Source organism: Sphaerulina musiva (genome assembly GCF_000320565.1).
Source record: "Sphaerulina musiva SO2202 unplaced genomic scaffold SEPMUscaffold_5, whole genome shotgun sequence".
Lineage (NCBI taxonomy): Eukaryota > Fungi > Ascomycota > Dothideomycetes > Mycosphaerellales > Mycosphaerellaceae > Sphaerulina > Sphaerulina musiva.
The window spans coordinates 1931589-1953384 of NW_016017387.1; the positions used below are offsets into that span (position 1 = coordinate 1931589).

General features: G+C 50.9%; 10 protein-coding genes across 10 annotated transcripts in view; 4 read left to right on the plus strand and 6 right to left on the minus strand.

Annotated features, from left to right (window-relative positions):
* SEPMUDRAFT_126043 (uncharacterized protein) overlaps nucleotides 1–21796 on the minus strand; it is an 85018-nt gene that overhangs the window by 56232 nt on the left and 6990 nt on the right. The gene's annotated exons all lie outside the window — the stretch shown is intronic.
* On the plus strand, nucleotides 50–1288 carry SEPMUDRAFT_66617 (GroES-like protein). The gene is made up of 2 exons (XM_016909757.1): nucleotides 50–97; nucleotides 164–1288. The coding sequence occupies exons 1-2, from the start codon at nucleotides 76–78 to the stop codon at nucleotides 1261–1263; spliced, it is 1122 nt and encodes a 373-aa protein (XP_016761134.1). The 5' UTR covers nucleotides 50–75; the 3' UTR covers nucleotides 1264–1288.
* SEPMUDRAFT_126058 (uncharacterized protein) lies at nucleotides 1511–2813 on the plus strand (the record flags this gene model as incomplete). The annotated part of the gene is made up of 2 exons (XM_016902033.1): nucleotides 1511–1971; nucleotides 2079–2813. A coding segment is annotated over one exon (189 nt), but the record flags the coding sequence as incomplete, so codon positions are not given.
* On the minus strand, nucleotides 3442–5785 carry SEPMUDRAFT_149518 (uncharacterized protein). The gene is made up of 2 exons (XM_016905603.1): nucleotides 3865–5785; nucleotides 3442–3771 (listed from the first exon to the last, which is right to left on the minus strand). Exons 1-2 carry the CDS (start codon nucleotides 5238–5240, stop codon nucleotides 3570–3572), a joined length of 1578 nt encoding a protein of 525 aa, XP_016761136.1. The 5' UTR covers nucleotides 5241–5785; the 3' UTR covers nucleotides 3442–3569.
* On the minus strand, nucleotides 5572–6770 carry SEPMUDRAFT_141838 (GroES-like protein; the record flags this gene model as incomplete). Its single annotated transcript, XM_016902979.1, has 2 exons — nucleotides 5572–6544; nucleotides 6649–6770. The coding sequence occupies 2 exons, from the start codon at nucleotides 6768–6770 to the stop codon at nucleotides 5572–5574; spliced, it is 1095 nt and encodes a 364-aa protein (XP_016761137.1).
* Nucleotides 7324–8558, minus strand: SEPMUDRAFT_149519 (uncharacterized protein). Its single transcript, XM_016905604.1, has 3 exons — nucleotides 8373–8558; nucleotides 7940–8059; nucleotides 7324–7854 (listed from the first exon to the last, which is right to left on the minus strand). The coding sequence occupies exons 1-3, from the start codon at nucleotides 8444–8446 to the stop codon at nucleotides 7521–7523; spliced, it is 528 nt and encodes a 175-aa protein (XP_016761138.1). The 5' UTR covers nucleotides 8447–8558; the 3' UTR covers nucleotides 7324–7520.
* On the minus strand, nucleotides 9345–12041 carry SEPMUDRAFT_149521 (ADP-ribosylation factor family protein). Its single transcript, XM_016905605.1, has 6 exons — nucleotides 11171–12041; nucleotides 10816–10888; nucleotides 10717–10736; nucleotides 10577–10639; nucleotides 10436–10507; nucleotides 9345–10376 (listed from the first exon to the last, which is right to left on the minus strand). The coding sequence occupies exons 1-6, from the start codon at nucleotides 11218–11220 to the stop codon at nucleotides 10103–10105; spliced, it is 552 nt and encodes a 183-aa protein (XP_016761139.1). The 5' UTR covers nucleotides 11221–12041; the 3' UTR covers nucleotides 9345–10102.
* Nucleotides 12407–16477, plus strand: SEPMUDRAFT_149523 (DNA-directed RNA polymerase I subunit beta). Its single transcript, XM_016905606.1, has 3 exons — nucleotides 12407–14703; nucleotides 14765–15346; nucleotides 15421–16477. Exons 1-3 carry the CDS (start codon nucleotides 12559–12561, stop codon nucleotides 16306–16308), a joined length of 3615 nt encoding a protein of 1204 aa, XP_016761140.1. The 5' UTR covers nucleotides 12407–12558; the 3' UTR covers nucleotides 16309–16477.
* Nucleotides 16687–18274, minus strand: SEPMUDRAFT_149524 (FAD/NAD(P)-binding domain-containing protein). The gene has a single exon (XM_016905607.1). The coding sequence runs from the start codon at nucleotides 18207–18209 to the stop codon at nucleotides 16692–16694; it is 1518 nt and encodes a 505-aa protein (XP_016761141.1). The 5' UTR covers nucleotides 18210–18274; the 3' UTR covers nucleotides 16687–16691.
* Nucleotides 19142–21757, plus strand: SEPMUDRAFT_149525 (alpha/beta-hydrolase). The gene is made up of 3 exons (XM_016905608.1): nucleotides 19142–20389; nucleotides 20470–20922; nucleotides 20993–21757. The coding sequence occupies exons 1-3, from the start codon at nucleotides 19782–19784 to the stop codon at nucleotides 21567–21569; spliced, it is 1638 nt and encodes a 545-aa protein (XP_016761142.1). The 5' UTR covers nucleotides 19142–19781; the 3' UTR covers nucleotides 21570–21757.

The window sequence follows — 21796 nt, forward strand, 5'->3', positions numbered from 1 at the left end:
AAGAAGAAGAAGAAGAAGAAGAAGAAGAAGAAGAAGAAGAAGAAGAAGAAGAAGAAGAAGAACAACAACAACAACATGGCCACCATGCGTGCAATTGGTCAGTTGTCAACATCAACCCCACCAAAACAGAACAGAAACTGACCTCCCCCACCCCCAAAAAAAGACATCAAAGACGGCAAAGGCCCAATCTCCAACCTCTACATGAACGACCAAACCCCAATACCCACCCCCACGGCCTCCCAAGCCCTCATCAAAATCAAAGCCTTTGGCCTAAACCGCATGGATCTCCTCCAACGCGAAGGTCACTACCCCCTCCCCCCCCAAGCCCCCTCAACACTGGGTGTAGAATTCTCCGGCCAAATCCACAGCGTCTCCCCCTCCAACCGCGAAGGTTTCGCGCCCGGCGACGCCGTCTTCGGTCTGGCTTATGGCGGCGCTTACGCCGAATACATTGCCGTTTCGACGCACATGTTGATTCGCAAACCTGAGCATTTGAGTTGGGAGGAATGTGCGGGGATTCCTGAGACGTGGATGACGGCTACGCAGGCTATGTATCTCATTGGAGATTTTTCAGAAAAACAGTCTCCGACGATCTTGTGGCATGCGGGAGCTAGTGCGGTGTCCATTGCAGGGATTCAACTCAGTCGAATGAATGGCGCATCGCAGATTTTTGCGACGGCGCGCTCGGATGAGAAGTGTCGGTTTTGTGTGGAGGAATTAGGTGCGACTGCGGCTTTTAATACTACCACTTCAACAACAAAAGAAAAAGGAGAAGGAAAAGAAGAAGAAGAAGAGCATTGGGTCGATTCCATCAAAAAAGCTACAGGAGGAAAAGGCGTCGACATCATCATTGATTTCATCGGTCCAGGGACTTTTGCAGCAAATTTGGAAGTTGCGGCTAAAGATGGCCGGATTGTCAATTTGGCTACTTTGGGGGGATTATATCTTCCACCTTCTTCTCCCTCCCACTCTTCATCATCATCATCAGAAGGAGGAAAAGGAGGGAATAAATATCAAACCCCCAATTTCGGAACCTTCGTAGCAAAACGCCTTCGATACGAAGGAAGTAGTTTACGCAGTCGAGATGAAGCCTATCAGGGCCGATTGCGAGATTCCGTGGTGGAGCATGCGTTGCCCATGTTTGCAGAGGGGAAATTGAAAGTTTTTGTGGAAAAGGTGTTTTCGTGGAAGGATATTCGAGAGGCGCATAAGCAGATGGAGAAGAATTTGACAAAGGGGAAATTGATTTGTGTGGTTGATTAGAGTGAGTGGAGGGGGTAGAGAGAAAAGAGGGAGGGAGGGAGGGAGGGAAAATGAGGGTCTTATCTGTTTCTCTTTTCTTTTCTTTTCTTTTATTTTTATTTTTAATCTCTCTCGCTGAAGTTGAGACACTCAATGTACATGTACAAGGGTCAGGTAGATAGTCGATATGATGATGATGATCGGTCCAGCCGTATACAAGGTATATATATATATATATATATATATATATATCTCTCTCTCTCTCTCTCATATTCATTACTCTTGCTGCTTACACTTGCCCAACACAAACAGTAACAATACCAATACCAATACCAATACAAGAAAGAAATGGCCGCGAGGCCGATTCAAGTCTAAACAAGTCCCTTTTCTCTCTCTTCTCTCTTCTCTCTTCCCTCTTCATCCAACTCAACCCCACCAAAAAAAAAGAAAAAAAGAAAAAAAAAAAAAAAAAAACCGGCCGCGAGGCTTTATATCCCCAACTCTAATCTAGTGCAATTCCATCCTACCGACCAGCATGCGAACTCCTCGTCGTCGTCGAAGAAGAAGGCTCCCGGGCATGATGACAGACATGACCCGACTTATTCTTCTCCACGACGCGAGCCTGGGTGGTAGTTTTGCTGACAATAGTTTTGAGAAAAATGCGCGGTTGGCTGCTGCTGCTGCTGTTATCGTAGCTGAAACAGCCGAGGCATAAAAGGGTGACATGGCCTAAATGTTTTTTTTTTCATTATAGTCAGTATAGAGAGAGAGAGAGAGAGAGAGAGATGAGTATTTTTATTGCAGAGGGGGTGGTTTGGGAGGGGGAAGATGGTTACCGCATGTGCAAATAAAACTTGCAGAAGTGTTGTCGCGAGAGCACTTGCAGCAGATCCAGGACATGCTTTGGGTTGTTTGTTGGTATTCGGGTTTCTGGGTTTGGTCGAATAGATGATGTTTTGGTTGTCAAGTTTGCTGCTAGGCAGCCGCGAGCCGCCCTTTCTTGGGATGTCGTCGTTTGAGGTTGGACGATATAGAGGAGAAGCAGTGCCCAGCAATCAAGGTGGTGGTGGTGGTGGTGGTGGTTGTCGTCCTTGGCGGTTGTGGTTGATGTCGCTGTTATGGATGTCGTCGTCGTCTTCGTTGTTATTGTGATTGTTGTTGTGATTTGTGCTTGTGCTTGTTATTATTTCCGGTTGTTTTGTTTTGTGTTTTGACGAGTGCACCCTCTCCGGGGAAATGACAGGTTTCTGGAGCAAGACTTCCAGTTGTTGTTGAAGAAGAAGAAGAAGATGTGTAAGGTCTTGGTAGATACAATAGGTAATGTTTGTGGCGGAAGAGGACGAATTCTATCGTGTGTCACTTAATTGCGGCCTGATATCGTTTCGTGGTATGCAGGGCCAAAGTCTAAAAGAGACATTGATGCCTGCAGGGAGAGATGGAGATGCCTTAGGTAGGTACAGCTGGTAAGGTGAGACAAGGTAAGCTAAACTGGAAGCCGTGTCAAAGCGGAGAAGAAGAAGAAGAAGAAGAAGAAGAAGAAGGAGCGGAAAGGAAGGGAAAGGAAGGAAAGGAAAAAAGGGAAGTTGCGGCTACAAACAAAAGGAGGGAAAGTGGTAAAAACAGCCAACAGCCAACAGCAACTAGCAACCAGTAACCAGTAACCAGTAACCAGTAACCAGCTCTCGTGTGTGTGTTGGACTGTTGGTTGATGAGGTGGCCATGTGATGATGATGAGTGACCACATCACAGCCACTGCACCCACTCCTAACGTTGTTAGCCACTACATACCTGACCTACAACTACATTACCTAAGCTAAGGTACCTGTACATAACTCTTGTCCTGCAAGACACAGCACAAAAAGACAATACGACTGTAGCGTAGAGAGAGGTACCAGGTCCAGGATTGGTGCAATACCTCCTACTAGAGAATAAGAGGAGAAAAAGAAGGAAGCGAAGCGAAGCCAGTACCTCCTAGGAGTAATAAAGAGAAGGTAGACCAAGACGGGAGTGTCCGTGGTAGAGTGTATACTACATCGAGTGTAGTCTATAATACTGTCACCCAGGAGACTGGTTAGTAGTAGGAGGTAGTGGTGGTGGAGGTTTCTTTATTTAGAAAAAAAAAGACGACCACGAGGGCCGCGGGCGGTGCACCATGATATGACGTAAGGAAGGTGGCACAGGAACAGGACAGACCTGACGGGAGTATCAAACTGCTTAGTCATGTATGACTGATGTTCACTACACACATGTATCAGGTACAAGCGTAACATCATCATCATTATATTAAATCGTAACCGAAAAATTGCTTCATTCGCTCGCTCGCTCGCTCACAAAAATTGCCAAAACATTAATCCCATAAATGCAAAAAATGTCAATCCGGTATTGGCTGCTGCACTGGCAGAAGCTGCACTACCACTACCGGAGTCGGAACTGTTCCCTTGCCCGTTGGCACTGCCGTTGACCGTTGCGTCGTTGCCGATGCCCAATGGAAGCCCTTGGTATCCAAATGTGAGATTTTGTGGAATTGACCTATCGAGAAATAGGTCAGTTAGTTCTTTTTTTTTCTTTTTTTTTCTTCTTTCTTTTTCGCGTGATAGTTAGAGAGTTAGGTAAGATACATACGTGTTGTAGCATGAATCGCCAGCAATGTTGATTCCCTTCAAATCATCGGCATGCACAAAAAACATGTACTTCTTCTGATCGAGTCCTTGGAATCCCGAAGTATCGTAGGGAAAGTGATCCGAGCTGTCCGTTGCTGTCGTATTGCGTAAAAAGATACACTGTACTTGATCGGGATACTTCTGCGCCATCATGGGATAGTCCTTCATTACATCACTGTTGGAAGTATCTGCAACCAAGACAAACTTGCGCTGAGGAAACGTCTCGAAGATCTTGACCAGCAAAAACTCTCGCACCGTCAGCGTTTCTTTGGCATTGGTGAAATTTAATGGTCGCGTATCGAACGATCCTGCCGGATATGTGGCGTAGATGTATTCCTCGTAGTTTCGAGTCACTTGTTCTGGTAACGTGGTGAGGTAGTGGAAATGCGCATCTGGTAGGCTTTGCGACCAGTTGGCATAAATTTCCGGCATATTCTCCCATGGCACGAAAGGTCTCGCAAACGAATTCAAAAGTCCTTCCTTGGGATCATAAATCTTGGTCACGCGTAGAATGTCGTCAATATCCGATATGATGGTAAGGCCTTGGTCAGGTACCAGATATGCGGTAGCATTGCCGTTCGTGGTATTTCCCACCCAGGTATTCATCTTCTGGAGAGACTGAGTCTCGTTGCCTCGCGCGAGACCCTCGCTGTTGATCGGCACAAAGACATCAAAGTCTCCTTCGGCCGTGGTTTCGTATGGAAGAGTGATTGTCTGAGCGACACCAACGTTCCCATGCTCGCCATTGAAGGGCTCGATCGAGATCGGAGACACATTAACGTGGGGCTGCTGGACCACAAAGATAGCGGCAGTCACATTTCGTGCCTGATCCGCTTGACTTGGTGGCAATTCGTCCACAGACGTGTCGATGAGGAATATATTCGCCAAGCGATTCAGGTCGCTTTCGGATGTGTTGGGCTGCTTGTAAATGTTTCCATGGAACCGCACATTCCATCCTTGATCCGTGTAGTTGGCATAGGGAGGAATATTCAATGCCTGTGTAGGAACTGCCGCAAGTTCATCATCGCCGATTCCCAGAGAGCTTTGGACATCGTCTCCACTGGGAAAGTCCTGAAAGAAGTTGGGGACTCCACTGGCGACATATGAAGGAATATCGGACCCTAAGCTGGACAGTATCCCATCCACATCGGACTTGAGGTCGCTGAGAATATCTCTTCTATTCTTATACGTTCTCGTCGGATCGCGTTTGACGGGCGAAGGTGTCGTTGCTGGCGCTCGAGCTCGGATGTTATTGTTGTTCGCCGCCGTCGGCGCGGGAGACGCTGCCACAAGAGCGAGCAGAGGCGCGGTGAGCAGCAGGTCCCGGAGAATGGCCATGTTGGAATAATGGCGAAAGAAAGCAGAATGCAGCAAAAAGGCAGGTAGAAGAAGTAGAAGAGTGAAGACAGGCGAGCAAAACAACAGAGAGTTCTACTTCGATGGAGCTAGTGTTTGGAAACTTGGATGTAGACTTCGCCTCCGGAGGCAGACGTGACATCAGCGGTGGCTAGTTCGGGCCCAGTGGGGATGCTATAACACGAAAAAACAAAGCCAAAGTGTAAGCATACAGGTACCTCACATGCATGCTTCATTGGTGTGTTGATCCCACTTGGTATGGGCGTCGACGCGTCGTGGTGATTCCAAGGTTTCCCACTCCGTCCCGGCGCCTTCAATCATCACCAAGGTGACCAAGGCGATAAACAAGCTTCTGACCGCTAACCTTGCCACGTCTCAACTGCTCCAGCCCATCAAACACGCCCTCTAAGCCACCCTCAGCCACCTTCAGCGGATGAGGCTTGATCTTCCCTTGCTCCAACAGCTTCTCACTCAACTCCCAAAACATCTTCGCGTGCTCAAAATCCTCCTTCTTCGCAGGACTCTGTCCCCCAAACTTCTCAAACGCCTCCCCCATAATTGTATATCCCAGCGTCTTCTTCATTTGCACGTCGCTCCTCGTGTGCGTGATGCCTCCCAACAAATACGACACCGTGCCGCCCTTCTTACTCGAAATACTCCCCTCACAAATCTTCGAACTCTCTCCCTCCGCAATACAATCCAGCGCCAACTCCAGCTCATCATTCGTATAAGCTCGCACCTGGTCCGCACATGCCTCCGCATCATGATAATCAAAAACTTCTTCCACTCCCAACTCTCTCACTAGGTCGAAATTTCTCTCGGAACAAATCGCCACCACCTTCGCGCCTGATAGCTTTGCATACTGAATTGCCAATGTCCCTGTTGCTGTACTCGCTCCATAGACCAAGAACCAGAATTTGCCCTTCTCATTGTCCCCTGTGGCGTCAGCTGTACTACTCGGTAAAGGCAATCCCAAAGACTGATATAGCGCCTGACCACACGTAATAATCCCCGTGCCCAAACTCGCCGCTTCTGCATCCGACATGTGTGATGGGACATGCGCTCCCAACCCTCCTTTGACCACCGCATATTCTCCAAAAGCCCCGTCTTCATGTTGGCTCGTGTTTCCGCCGTGCACGAATGCGCAAATGCGGTCGCCGACTTTCCAGCTGCGTGGGGAAGAAGAAGGCACCACGGCGGCGGCGGCGGAGCCGATCGATTGGATGGTCCCGCAGAGGTCGACGCCGGCGGTTTCGCCGCCTTCGCCGATTTTGTCAATGTGTTTCCTAGTGAGATTGGTGAGCTTGTCCGTTGACTGCTGTATTCAGATCCATTGCTAAAAAGTGGAAACCAAGTTTCGATTCCAAGATTAAGAAAGATTAAAAAATACCAATCAGTAGGATTTAATGCCACAGCTCGAACCTTGACAAGGACATAATCCTCTCTCAATTGCGGCACGGGGACTTCTTGAATTGTGGCCGTATGGGTTTTCGTAATCTTGATAGCTTTCATGGTGCTTGGAATTGATTTCGAACGAGAATCAGCAGCCATCTCGTTGCTGCTGCTAGGTAGGCTCGGGGCTCAGTCTGCCGAAGGGGTGGTAAGGTCAGGTCGGTACAGGTAGGTAGCAAGTTAAATACAGGTACCTGAGGTATAGAATCATAAAGTACCTGCTCTGAAGCTGTGTGCTCGCGACTGTTTGTGTGTGGAGAGATACACTGTGCAACACTTGAGCGGGGAGCTCTACCTGAGCTCCACAAACTATAGGTACCCAAGCAGAAGCATAGGCACAAGCGAGTATATAGCCCGTGTCGTGTTATAGTAGACTTACCTTAGATACATACCGTAGGTACCTTATGCAAAGTTCCATACCTACCAGAGGTACTCACTGAGACCGCGAAATACACTAGGAGGTATGTGCACGACAGACTTACCCTGCTATACACGTACCTACTATCACCGGCTCCTGGACTTTCCCAGACTCTTCCAGCACGGTGGAAGCCTATATCTCTCCTGCCTCACACTACTGTCCTATTGCGATAAGCATAGATCAGGCTGGCCAGATGGTACGAGTATGCCACGTTTTCATACGCTGGAAGCAGATCAGATATTCGCCGCACCTTCGATGAAGAAGTATGTTCCTTTCCTCGCGAAAAGTGAAAAATCCAATGCTACACAAGGGGTGTCTTATCCTGTCCCAGTCTGCCCTCGCCAGTACTCCTTCCCCTCCATTAACACCATAGTCAAGTAAGCGGCCCATCTCTATTTCGCCGGTGGAGGACCCTTGGGTGGCTCATACACCCCTGCCTCTTGACCTCTATATCCCCCATAGGTGCTCTGCGGCTGTTGCAATTCCACATCATTGTTCCCATACGGAGCAGCCTGTGGTCCTCCGTAGTATCCCTGGTTCGGCGGGGGTGTATAGGCTGGCGGCGGATTGTTGCTGTTGTTGTAGTAGGGCTGTGCATTTTGATAGTAGGGCTGCTGCTGGTTGTATTGAGCGGGTGCATGTCCTGGAGGTGTTCGTCCTAGAGCCCAGCCCGTGCCCCTGTAAGGCTGGTACCCCATCTTTCTCCGGCGGCGCGCGGTGATGCAGCTATAAGAGAGAGAGAGAGATTGTTAGTTGGAGTTCATCGTGCGTGCGCGACTGCGCGGAATGTCTCGATAGCTGGATCGCTTACCTGAAGGAGAAGAAAAGCAAAAGACCGGCGAGAATGACGAGTCCTAGGACGAGCCATCGCGCCCAACTGTCCCATGTGCTATCGTAGCATCGCACTTGGCCGAAGGAATTGACGAAACAACTTGACATGATGAGTCAGTAATGGATAACTGAAAGGCAGGCTGAGGTCCGAGGGTGTGCAGTGCGTGTAGATGATGGTGGGATGGGTTGGATGGAGGGTGGTGGTGGTGATGGTGGTGATGGTGGTGATCAGGAAAAGAATGAAGCAGATCGCATCGCAAAGCAACACAGCGCAACACGACGAGGATGAGCTTCAGGTTCCTTCCCTGTCGACGGAAGACTGGCTGGCTGTTGCGCGACTGGGGATATGTTGTAACTAGTACGACCGGAGCAGCAAGCCTGAGCAAGGATACTACGGAGCGGAGAATACTTACTCGTCGCCGAGATCATCGTCATTGTTGGTGTTGTTGTTGGTCGTCTGCCGGGGAAATAGATTCACAGCTTCCATTTCTTCGCAGTATTGGTGTTGGTAGTGATGTTGGTGGTGATGATGATGATGATGATGGAAGAGGAGTGATAATTGCAAGTCGTCAGCAACGACGTAGATGACGCGGTCGTCTTGGTCTTGTATATTTATGTCGTGATGTGAGGAGTAAGGCCCTTCGCATCAGCCGACCGGGCAGTGCTGATATCCGGCTTATCTTGGCACCAGGTGGCGTTGACAACTTGATCACTACCTACAAGCGAGGGTGAAACACTCAGCTTGAAACTGTCCTCCAAGAGAAGAAAGACATCGATTCTTCTAGACTAGAGCAGTTAGTACACTCCGTCTATCCGTCCCACGTCAACAATAGCATAGAGCCTCAATTATGCCGAGACTCTTCGCTCTCTTTCTCTCTCACTCTTTCTCTTTCTCTTGAGGTACATGAGGTACCTACACACTGCACTAATACTTCTGACCCCTCACCCATCCACTCGCCTCCATTGCAGCCAAGCATCCTCCTATACCCATTTCATCCTCATCAAACATGCCGTCCTTTTGCTTCTTCTTTCCCCTCTAGGTATATATGTATTCATGCAACGGGTAGGAAACAGGACTAGCTTCTAAGATACCTAGCTTCCGCTGTTTCCATCGCTTTGTTGCTGTGAATGGATCCTCAAATCGAGGATCCTGGATCCCGGCCACATCCCATGCACGTATGCGTTGTCAACTGTGTGAAAAAAGACTACTAGTAGGAGAGAGAATGCAGTGTGTGTGTGAGAGAAGAGAAAGAGAGAGGAAGGGCAACTACGGCAGTATTAAGATAGACAACGCACGCTGTTCGTCTTCTCTCTGTCCTTCCTTTCCTACCTATCTTGCATACCTACGCACCAGCATCCCTCCACTGCTACTGCTGTTGATGCTGCTGATGCAGTCTCGCTTCTCTTCCTCTTCTCGGATCAGGGATATGGAGGAAGCCATTTGATTATATCATATGATGCTCTCGCACATCTATCGTATACGCAAACTCTTGTGTGAGAGATGGGACGACTTGGACGGTGGGAAAAGAGCTGGGGAGAAAACAACTACAGCAACAACACGCCATACGATAAAACTATCGCTCGCTCGCCTCTGCTATCGCTCACATCTGAACTCGACATGGAAAATCCATCCGATCGTGTCGCATGCTGCCATACTCAATACTCGTCTCAATCACATCATGTCGAACCATACATACCTTATTCCTTCCATTTCTCGACACTCGACTCACGAGAGGTTAACTATATTCTGGCGCAACCCTGCCCTTTTCAGACACACGATAAGAAAGAGGAAAAGTCTCTTCGAAACTTTTACCTTGTCCACCGAGAAGGAAGCAGCATAAAAAATACGACAAAAGGGTAGAGGTGAGACTCTTGTGCTTGCTTGGAGCAAATATTGCCATCGCTGGCGTTGCAGCTTTGCGCCGCTTGTCCTAATGCCTTTTATGCCTACCGACCACACACTCACACTCACACTCACACACAGAGAGAAAATTCAACAATATCTTAAGAAGCTAACATGTCGTTGCCGTCGTCGTCGTCGTCGTCTTCGTCGTCGGAGGAGGGGCCGTATCACTTATGAAGTCAGGCTTTCATTCCGATGGAGCGGCCGTTAAGTATCGTGGTTGAACGTGGATAAGAGGGCCTATTTCTGCGCTCGAGCAATGAGCCATTGCAGTACCGCATCCAGGTTGGTTTCCTCTTTCGCGCTTATGCCGTAACAGCTGACTTCGCGGTGCGTTACAGACTTGAGATTCAGAGCCGCAATCAGCTCGTCCACTGTTGCGTGCCCCGAGAGGTCGGACTTGTTCCCAAGCACAAGAAGAGGGATCCCCTCCATTGCTGGCTTGTCCAAGAGTATGTGCATTTCCTCTTTGGCGACGGGAAGGGCTTCCTTGTCGGCTGAATCGACAATGAAGCTGCGCAAACAGAATGAGCTGGGACGGATGATGTTGCATGGTCACGACGCGCGACTTACACAATGGCATTCACCCCTCGACAATACCGCTCCCACATCGATCGAAATCTAGGCTGGCCTCCGAGATCCCAACTGCGCCGACGGGTTAGCGAGCTCGGGCGCACGCGTGCTGAGAAAGCCGAAGGAAAGAACCACACGTACCACTTCAAAGTGACATGACCCTTCTGTACGCGCTTCATGTTGAAGCCCACTGTCGGTATGGAACTGTGGAACAGAGTCAGACTCGAATGGAATCAGTCACCTCGGACAGGCGCCTGCGCAGTCGCACCGGAAACACATACTCGATGGTGAACTCGCCGCCCTGTACCACCAAACGTCAGCCATCAGTTGCAGCAATCCGAGACACATCAGTCTGTCTGGATCCCGAGGAAAGCGCTCACCGCCAGGACCCTCAGCAAGGAAGTCTTTCCAGCATTCTGCAGGCCGATCATGGTGATGTCCATTTCAGTCGCCCTGGGAGAAGGGAGCAATGCATGTCAGCCTAATTCCACTGCAATACCTGTACACTGGTATTGTGCAGGTGTCAGGATGATGTTGCTGTGGACGTTGTCGTCGTCGTCATCGTCATCGTTGTCGTTGTCGTCGATATGAAGCCAAAGCGGTGTGAACATCAGGCTGCAAGGCTCCCCACCAACACACAAACACACATGCACACACGCACACACACACACACCCAACAAGCTTTGGATCTGTGTGATGAGATGGGACACATGAAGAGAATTGGGGAGTTCATACCAGAACAGGCTGAGTAGCCAATCATAGATGCGCTTAAAGATGCCGACCATACTGAGCTTGTCACCGGGCGAGGACAGTGGTAGGTTTGGGAATCGGTGAGAGTATGGCGTTCCCTTTGGAATCCGTGTTCTGGACAGCCAGTAGTGGCAGTAGTAGTACTGTAAAGGAGTGGTAGCGATGGCGAAGACAAGGGACCGCTGTCTGGGCTTGTGATTGAGTGGCCGAGAGAATTCGACAGGAAGCGGGGTGGGCCGGAGGAAGCAGTCTGCAACCTAGTCACATCAACAGAGTTGAAGGTGTGGCTGTTGGTCTAGTGCAATCATGGAGGCCGTAGAGCGCTAGTTGCTGCAACGAAGAAGAGCAGCACAGCGCAGTGGGAGGCGGCGGAGCAGGAGAGGAGGAGGGGGAGGAGGAGGAAGTGGTGGTGGTGGTGGTATTGGTGGTTGTGGTTGTGGTTGTGGTGGTGGTGGTGGTGGAGGAGGAGGAGGAGGAGAAGGAGGAGAAGGAGTAGTAATAGCAATAGCAATAGGCAGTAGTTAGTAGTAGTAGTAGAGACAGACAGACAGTAAGTACAGTGTTGTATGTAGCGCGGTAGGTAGAGTGGGAGGCAGTCAGTCAGCGGAGTCAGGTGCTTGTGGTGGCGCTGGTGCACGAGCGAGCTATCTCCTAGGCAGGTCGACAGGCAGACAGGCAGACAGGCAGGCAGGCAAGCGGGCAGGCAGGCAGACAGGACAGGACAGGATAGGATAGGACAGGACAGGACAGGACAGGCAGCTTTCACTGGCAGAGAAGGCCGGTGTAACAATAGACATCGGGCTGGCCCCCTCCCTCACCATCCATCGCTCTCGGGCTGTGTCTGTGTCTGTGTCTGTGTCTGTGGTGGTAGTGGTGGTGGTGGTGTTGTATCTCCCACTCACACCCTAAGGTACCTTACTGCTCCCACCCGCACACACAGGCATACACACACCACACTCTCCCACACACACACGCACACACGCCCGAAAAGGCCATCCCACCACGCACGCACGGCACCAATAATCAGAAAGAGATCCCTTTCGAGGTGCGGATGGGGGGAGGGATGGAAAAAGCGGGTCTCGTCTCGTGCCTCCCGCCCGGCGAGTGTCGGCGCCAGATTAAGCTCGAAACACCGACTTTTGCCGCCGAATCATTGAGCATTCTTCACAGGTCAAAAGTTTTGAAGCTTCATTGCGCATCCGCATCGCATCGCATCGTATCGCACCATGTCCATGTCCATGCCGACCTGATAATGCTAATAGACCTGCTGTACCGGACGTCTTACTACTAGGGGCTTCTGATTATTGACGAGACGGGCCAGGAGCAACAACACATTGCATCGCCGCCTCTCGATCTTTTTTCCCGTCCCCATCATGGCCCAGCACAGCGTGAGAAAGAGCCAGTGGTCGGAAGAATACGACACGCTGAAAAGAGAAGAGTTGTTCAGGAATCCTCCCGCCGGCAAAAGCGCATACCCTCTCCTCCAGGAGACGATACGACCGCACGTCGACTCGTTCAACTCCATCTTCACCGGTCAATTAGAGCATGGTCTCAGAGACATTGGCACAAAAACTTTTCTCGATGGAAACCCACGAGATGACGGGCCCAAGAATCGCTTGCAGATGAGAGTTGCAAGTGTATTCCTCGATAAACCACAACTCCCTCCGAGCAACAAGACCGAGGCGACGAGACGCGAGATCCTGCCAGTCGAGTGCAGAGAACGACATGTCACCTACCGAGGTCGCTTCCGAGGCAGACTAGAGTGGAGGATCAATGATGGCCCGTGGAAGGAGAGTCCGCGCGACTTTGGGATGCTGCCCATCATGTTGCGATCCAACAGATGCCATCTCGAAGGGCTGTCGCCGAAGAAGCTGGTCAACGCACGAGAAGAGACGGAAGAGCTAGGCGGCTACTTCATTGTGAACGGCATAGAAAAACTGATTCGCATGTTGATTGTCAACAGGCGGAACTACCCTATGGCCATCATACGACCCTCGTTTGTGAATCGAGGCACAGCATACTCCAAATTCGGTGTACAGATCAGATCAGTGCGTCCGGATCAGACGTCACAGACGAATGTGCTGCATTACCTGAACGACGGCACTCTCACCTTCCGTTTCTCATGGAGGAAGAATGAATATCTGATTCCAGCGGTCATGGTTATGAAGGCTTTGGCAGAGACGAACGACCGCGAGATCTTCGAGGGTATCGTGGGCCCAGCTGGAGGCAAGGACATGGATACAAAGCAGTTTGTGATTGATCGTGTGGAACTGTTGCTGCGAACCTTCAAACCGTATAACATGCATACGAAGGCCAAGTGCAGGGCGTACCTCGGAGAAAAGTTTCGACCAGTTCTGGGCCTGCCTGATGATATCTCTAATGAAGATGTGGGAACGGAGCTGCTGAGGCGAATTGTGCTGCCTCATTTGGGGTCATACGATGTGACCGAGGCCAACGATATGGACAAGTTCAGAATGTTACTGTTCATGACGCGGAAACTGTACGCGCTCGTCGAGGGTGAATGCGCCGTTGACAACCCTGATGCAGTGCAGAATCAGGAGATTCTCTTGCCAGGTCATCTTTACGGCATGATTGTGAAAGAACGCATCGAAGAGTGGCTGACAACAGCAGTGCGTACTCAGCTATCAATCTGGGGTGCTCAGAACCAGTACCCGTCCTTCCTCAGCAAGGAGTTTGAGAGAGATTTCATGACCAAAGTGATCCGAAAAACAAATGAGAATCTGGGCCAAGGACTGGATTACTTCATGTCTACTGGAAATCTGGTCAGTCCTTCGGGTCTGGATTTGCAGCAGGTCAGCGGATTTACCGTCGTGGCGGAGAAGATCAACTTCTATCGGTTCATCAGCCATTTCCGCATGGTGCACAGAGGTAGCTTTTTCGCACAACTGAAGACGACCACAGTCCGCAAGCTGCTGCCAGAGAGCTGGGGCTTTCTTTGTCCCGTTCACACTCCCGATGGATCTCCTTGTGGTCTGCTGAATCATTTGGCACACAAATGCAAGATTGCAACCTCTAGTGCAGACACTACACACTTGCCTGATGTGATTGCACAACTCGGAGTGACAAGTACGTCTGAAGCTTCGCTCAACGATAGCGTGACTGTGCAGCTGAATGGCCGAATCTTGGGCTACTGCTCGCCGAAGCAGGCCAAGGTCATCCACGACACTTTGAGATACTGGAAAGTCGAGGGCACACACAACGTCCCTCTGGATCTCGAAATCGGGTACGTGCCGCTAAGTGCAGGAGGCCAGTATCCTGGTGTGTACATGTTTTCCGAAGCGGCACGAATGATACGGCCTGTCAAGTACTTGCCTTTGGAGAAGCTCGATCATATTGGACCCTTTGAGCAACCCTACATGAGTATTGCATGCACGGAACCCGAGATTGCTTCTGGAGACTCGTCACATGTCGAATTTGACGTTACCAACATTCTGTCAATCGTTGCCAACCAGACACCCTTCTCGAACTTTAACCAATCGCCCAGAAATATGTATCAGGTAAGCCGTTTCTTGCTTCGTCGACGAGGCATACGCAAAATAGAGTGCTAACATTTCGCAGTGTCAAATGGGTAAACAGACCATGGGCACGCCTGGAACCGCACTCAAATATCGCACAGACAATAAATCATACCGTTTGCAGACTGGTCAAACTCCGGTAGTACGAACGCCCAAGCACAACGAGTACGGCCTGGACAACTTCCCCAACGGCACGAATGCGGTGGTAGCTGTCATCTCCTACACTGGCTACGACATGGACGACGCTATGATATTGAACAAATCAGCACATGAACGTGGATTTGGGTACGGCACGATATACAAGGCCAAGAAAGTCGATCTCAACGAGGACAAGGGAAGGAGGGGAGCCCAAGTCACCTCAGTCTTCGGATTTGCGCCTGGTGGACTGATCAAAGCACAATGGCGGGCAACATTAGACGACGATGGGCTCCCTGCTGTGGGGACGAAAGTACGAGAGGGTGATGCCATCGCCGCGCATTACAGTGTTACGAAGGATCCCCACACTGGCGAATACGAGAACAAAGATGGCGTCACTCATATCCATCGTTACAAGGATGCTGAAGAGGCATACGTGGAGGAGGTCAAGATCATTGGGAATGAGCTCGGAAACGGTGAACCCTTCCAGGTAAGTCGTCCACCTTGCTCTGCCACAGCAGCAGTCAGCATGATGTTCACAAAGCTAATATATCCTATTCACAGGCCGTCAGCATCCGTTTTCGCATTCCTCGCTCCCCTGTCATTGGCGACAAATTTTCCTCTCGCCATGGCCAAAAAGGTGTCATGTCTCAAAAATGGCCCACGACCGACATGCCCTTCTCCGAATCCGGCATGCAACCCGACGTAATCATCAACCCTCACGCCTTCCCGTCTCGCATGACGATTGGAATGTTTGTCGAGTCCCTCGCCGGCAAATCAGGAGCCCTCCACGGACTCGCTCAAGACTGTACGCCGTTCAAATTCAAAGACAAAGAGGGCGAAACGGCCGTGGAATACTTTGGTCATCAACTCCAACGTGCCGGATACAATTATTACGGCAATGAACCCATGTATTCTGGCATTACGGGAGAAGAACTGGCGGCGGACATTTACATTGGAGTGGTATACTATCAACGTCTGAGACACATGGTCAACGACAAATTCCAAGTGCGAACCACCGGTCCCGTCACCCCTCTGACCGGCCAACCCATCAAGGGCAGAGCCAAGGGAGGTGGTATTCGAGTGGGAGAAATGGAACGCGACGCCCTCATCGCCCACGGCACCTCGTTCCTCCTCCAGGACCGTCTGATGAATTGCAGCGATTACACCAAAGCGCACATTTGTAAGAAATGCGGCAGCTTTTTGAGCGTGCAGCCCAGTAGTGGGCAATTCGGCACGAGAAGAAGAGAGGGTGGGAGGGTGCGATGTCGCAGATGTTCGCGCAAGGCCAGCCAGACGGACGCGACGAGTCTGTGTTGGGTGGATCGGAAGGGAGAGAAATGGTGTGGTGGTGACGAGGTGACTGTGGTGGCTATTCCGGGCGTGTTGAAGTATTTGGATGTCGAGTTGGCTGCCATGGGAATTCGGATGAAGTTTGATGTTGGGCCGTGATGTACTCACTACCTAGTAGCATACCTCCTACCTACATGTACCGAAGGTGCAAGGTACCTACATGTACCTTACCTACATGTAGGTACTAGGTAGGTACCTTGTCTTGACATGTTACTTGGCAATGCAAATGCAATGCAAATGCAATACAATACAAATATGGTGTCTGAGCGCGGAATCCTGATTGGGCGTGATGAAATTTCAGAAGATGCTACCTCGTAGGTATTCTTTCTTTCTTTTAGGATACATGTACATGTAGTTTTGTCTGTGATCTGGATAAGATGGACAGATAGGTAGGGATAGGCCAAATCAAAAAAAAAAAGAGACCAAAACAACAAAACAAGAAGAAAAGAAAAAAGAAAAAAAAAGAAAAAGAGAAATCTCCCTCACTGGAGATTATTCGGATCCGGACTTGTTCCATTCATATTTCCATTTCCATTTCCATTAGTATTCTTGTCAAGATTGCAAGTCCGACTCCACGCCTGGGGAGAAGTCAAACCCCGCTTCTCCGCCATACCTTCCGTTTCCCTCGCGAGTTGATTAACTTTTTCAATTTCAAATCCCGCAATGGCTTTGTATGCCAAACCGATACCTTCGAGCTCGGCTCGTGGGATGATGTCGTTGATGTGCTGGAAGCCATTCGGTGCGCGTTCGTAGGCAACTTGCATGACGTGATCGGGGCCGTTGCCGCGGTTGGCCATGACGATTTTGGCGGTGGTGGGGAGACGTTCGTTTTGGTAGGCTTGTAATGCGGCGAGAATTTGATCGGACATGGGTGGGCTTGCTGATGTTGATGTTGATGATGTTGTTGTTGCTGTTGTTGTTGTCGATGTTGATGATAGGGAATTCATCAAGTGCTTTGTTAAGGATTCGGCGTCGAGAATGGCTTGGCTGGCTCCGTTGCTTCCAATGGGATACATGGGATGTGCTGCGTCTCCGAGTAAGGTGAGTCGTCCAAAGGTCCATCTGGCGATGGGATCTCGATCGCACATGGGATATTCAAACACTTTCTCCGTCTTCTCGATTAATTCGGGAACATTCAGGAAGCCAAATGTCCAGTCTTGGAATTCCTTTGCGAAACGTTCTTTGGGCACGGACATCAACCAGTCACCCGATTTGACGGGCGGGGTGGTGTCGGGATCGTTTTCGTCTCGAACACGCAATTCGGCGATCCAGTTCACCATGGACTTGGTCTGGGCTTCAGTATGATAGTTCAAGATGGGATAGGCGATGAACTTCTGGTTGGCGTGGCCAGACCAGATCATGCTGGCAGATGACAAGAAGGGTTCGCGTTCGAGGTAGCCTCGCCATAAGATGCGGCCGGAGAAGTGGGGAGGGCCTTCATTGGGGTAGAGAATACTGCGGACTTTGGAATTGATGCCATCGGCGGCCACGACGAGATCGGCATCGACTTCTGCGAGGGTTGCCGGCAGGCCAGTCTTCTTTTGGACGAAGCGCAACTTGATCTGTTTGGAGGGGTCTGCCTCGTCGTTCTCGAAGCTAGCCAAGCAGTGATTGAGATGGATGCGCTCTTCGCCGACTCGTTCCTTGACGGCGTCCAGCAACATCATCTGCAGCTTGCCGCGATGGATACTGAACTGGGGGACATCATAGCCGGCATATTTGCCTCGTGGTTCCTCGAGGATGGGGTTGCCGAATCGATCGTAGTAGTTCAGGTCTTTGGTCTCGATGCCGGTATGCTGCAGTGCGGGCAAGAGACCCAAGTTGCGCAGAATGAGAACGGCGGAAGGCTGGACATTGATGCCGACACCGAGAGAAAGGAGTTGGGTGGAGGCTTCATACAGGTTGATATCCCGAAAGCCATGGGCATGCAGTTGCAGTGCTGTCACGAGTCCGCCGACGCCGGCTCCCACGATATGGATGGAAGGATCCTTTTTAGTCATGCTGTGTCACCGTGCCTCCTAGAACCCGGCACTGGCAGCTCCAGGAAAATATTCACTCCTCAGCTACTGTACCTGTATGTACCTGTAAGGCTGTACCTGTAGGCTGTAGGTAAGGTACAGGTAGTTGATTAATCAAGGTAAAAGGCACGTGTAGGTCATGTAGGTTAGGTTCTCCTGATCAATGTCTTGAAGAACTGCCAATGGGCAAATTAGTTATTAGGTTAGCGTTACTGTAGGTACCTTGGGTTATGTACCTTCTCCCTCCTGTGCCTTAGGTACCTACCTTACTGTAGGAGGTGCATGTAGCCTGTAGGTACCTCAGCGGCTCAGCCTGCCAACTCGGTAACGCGGGGTGGGGCGGCATGGTGGAAAGTGGAGATGGAATTGGGCTTGGCATCATCGCACCTCGGCGTTGTGCACATCGGAACGGTCCGTAGCGACTTTGGATCTACACCTCTACTGTATGATTTGCTGCCATCCTGTCCTGTCCCAGCATCCTCGGCGGAGACGCTCGCGGTAAAGATGCGGTATTCTACACATCCAATCAGCTTCCGATAAAACATCCGAGTTGCTGACCATTTGATGTGAACATTCCGGTATTACCTCCTATTGGCTATCGACAGGATTCCAACGGGTTACATACAAACACCCATACCTAGGAGGTACCTCCATACAGTACCTACTCAGATCTCCTCGGTGAAGACTGAATTTTCTGACTTGGACTGCTGCTCATCCGGACCAGCTCGGTCAGGTGGCTACATGTACCTGACTGACCTACTACTGTATGCCTTGCTTTCCTACATCACTCCCGCCCCAGCTATACACTAGACGATCAAGACAAGAAATGTTTCGCTTTCCGCCGTTGTCCATCACGCGACTCGTGCCCATACACCGCATCGCCCGTGGCTGCGCCAGTACCTCCTATTGCAAGGACATGCTACTGAGACCGAAGTACAACAAGAAAGAGGCGTGCGGAAAGCAAAAGCAATACGAGAGCACGCCTACGGTAGAGTTTTGCAAGTGAGGTTGCATCCTGTGGGGTTGCATCATGATCATCATTATCACCATGATCATCTGAAAGTGCAGAGAGAGCGTTGCCACTCCGGGACGAATCATACCAGGTATGAACGAGATCCAGTCGACTGGAGCTATGTACCTAGGAGGTAGTACTGTAGGAGGTACCTTGTGGCTGTGCTTGCGACAGAAGGACCAGGTGCGGGCGCATATCACTCAAAGGAAGAAAGCAAGGACCGGACACGAAAGTACGAGACCGGACGGGACGAGGCAGGTGCCTTTCTGTATCCTCCTCGGCGACCGGTCGTGCCCGCCAGCAGGATAAGGCTCACGGGCACCCGACGAACTGGATTGAGATGCAGGATGTCATGTATGTACATGCTTGCATGTATACCTTATGTAGGAGGTAGGTAGGAGGTAAGTTAGGTCGGGTATCTACTTTAGGTACCTTATATATGCAGCCTGCCGCGGTGCCAGGACGAACTGCCTCCTCCTCATCCTCCTCTTCTTCCTCCTCCTCCTCCTCCTCTCCCCACATAAGCTCGCATTGCCAAGACAATGAAGCTTCCCTCAAGCACTCTCGCCCTTCTTGGTATTGCTGGGCTCGCCTCGGCGGTCCGCCCCGAAGAGGTGTTCCGCCGAGCAGAAAAGTACCGGCCGGTGGTGGAGAAGAGGATTCCCGGGCAGCCCTTCCGCAGCTCACGCCTCCAAGAGCGCGCTTTCAACTTCCGCAACAATGCGACGGAGAAGTTCGTGGTCAACGGTACGGGCATCCCCGATGTCCCCTTTGACATTGGCGAGTCGTACGCCGGCTTGCTCCCCATTTCCGATGCCCCCAACGAGACTCGCGAGCTATTCTTCTGGTTCTTCCCCACCACCAATCCCGCCCCGACAGACGAGATCGTCATCTGGCTGAATGGAGGTCCCGGTTGTTCCTCATTGTCCGGTCTGCTCACCGAAAACGGCCCCTTCACGTGGGAATCCGGCACTCTGGCACCCGTCCTGAACCCTTATACCTGGGTCAACTTGACCAATATGCTGTGGGTCGAGCAGCCCGTCGGAGTTGGTTACACTCAGGGACTTCCCAACATCGTCGACGAGGTTGGTCTCGGTAAGGAGTTTGTGGGTTTCTACCAACAGTTCGTCAAGGCTTTTGGCATTCAAGGGTAAGAGCGAATCCCCACTGAGCTTCCCGTCACACAGCTCACAGGATCCATGGACTGGATATACTGATGGTGCTACGCAGATGGGACTTGTTCTTAACCGGTGAGAGTTATGCCGGCTTCTACGTGCCCTACATTGCAGACGCCTTCATCACTGCCGCCGATCCGGACATCCACCTGAAGGGTATCTCCATCAACAATCCCCTCATTGGTGCTGTCCCGACTCAGCAGGTCACCATTGGCCCATATCTTCGCTACTGGCAAAAGAGTCTGTTTTTGAATGATAGCTTCATCGAACGCTTCGAGGCGAGAGACCGGGAGTGCAACTACTCGCAATACCTGGACACGTACCTCCAGTTTCCACCACCTACCGGACCCTTCCCAGTCCTCCCAAACCCATACGACACCGACAACGCCACTTGTGACCAGCTCGACAATGCTTTCGATGCCATCGTGGAAGTCAATCCCTGCTTCAACATTTACCACATCTCCGAGACCTGCCCGCACCTGTACTCTGTGCTTGGAAAGGTAAACGAGTAAGTGTACCACCACACGACGGAATAAACTCCGCAGACACATCGGACAATATTGACAAGTGAGCCACAGGCACGACTACGTGCCCCCGGGTGCCCAGATCTATTTCAACCGCACCGATGTCAAAGCTGCCATCCATGCTCCACTCGACGTAAATTGGATACAATGCGGGGACGGTGTGTTCCGCAACTCCACCAGCGAGACCGAGGACGCTTCTCTCGCACCTACCCAGAATGGCGTCCTCGCCCGCGTCATCGAATACACCAACAACACCATCATCGGCTCCGGCGAACTCGACATGCTGTTGACGACCAACGGAACGTTACTCGCCGTCCAAAATATGACCTTCAACGGCGCCCAAGGACTCTCCAGCCGCCCAGAAACACCCTTTTACGTCCCTTACCATCCCGAGTTCAACAAAGGCGCTCTCGCTGGTGCTGGTTATCTGGGCTCGTGGGTCCATGAGAGAGGTTTGACCTTTTACACGGTCCGATTGGCCGGACATGAATTGCCCGGTTTCGCACCTGGCGCCGCCTATCGTATGTTGGAGCTTCTCCTCGGACGCATCAAGGATCTCAGCCAGATTGGTGATTTCACGACGCAGACGGGAAACTTTACGGGGACGAGTCCGCTGTTGCGTAGACGTTGATGATGGATATCGATTTGGGATATGGATGGAGGGTGCATCAAATTCTGTACACAGACAGGCATGATGAATTGACGAATGCATGATTGATGAAGGTTTTAATAACAACAACAACAAGGGTCCATATAGCAACATGGGCCTCTATCAGTTTAGAAGCAGGATCCGTAGGTATCCGCATAATCCTACAAGCAGCAGCACCGCGAGCCAAAAACAAAAGCTGTCCATTGTCC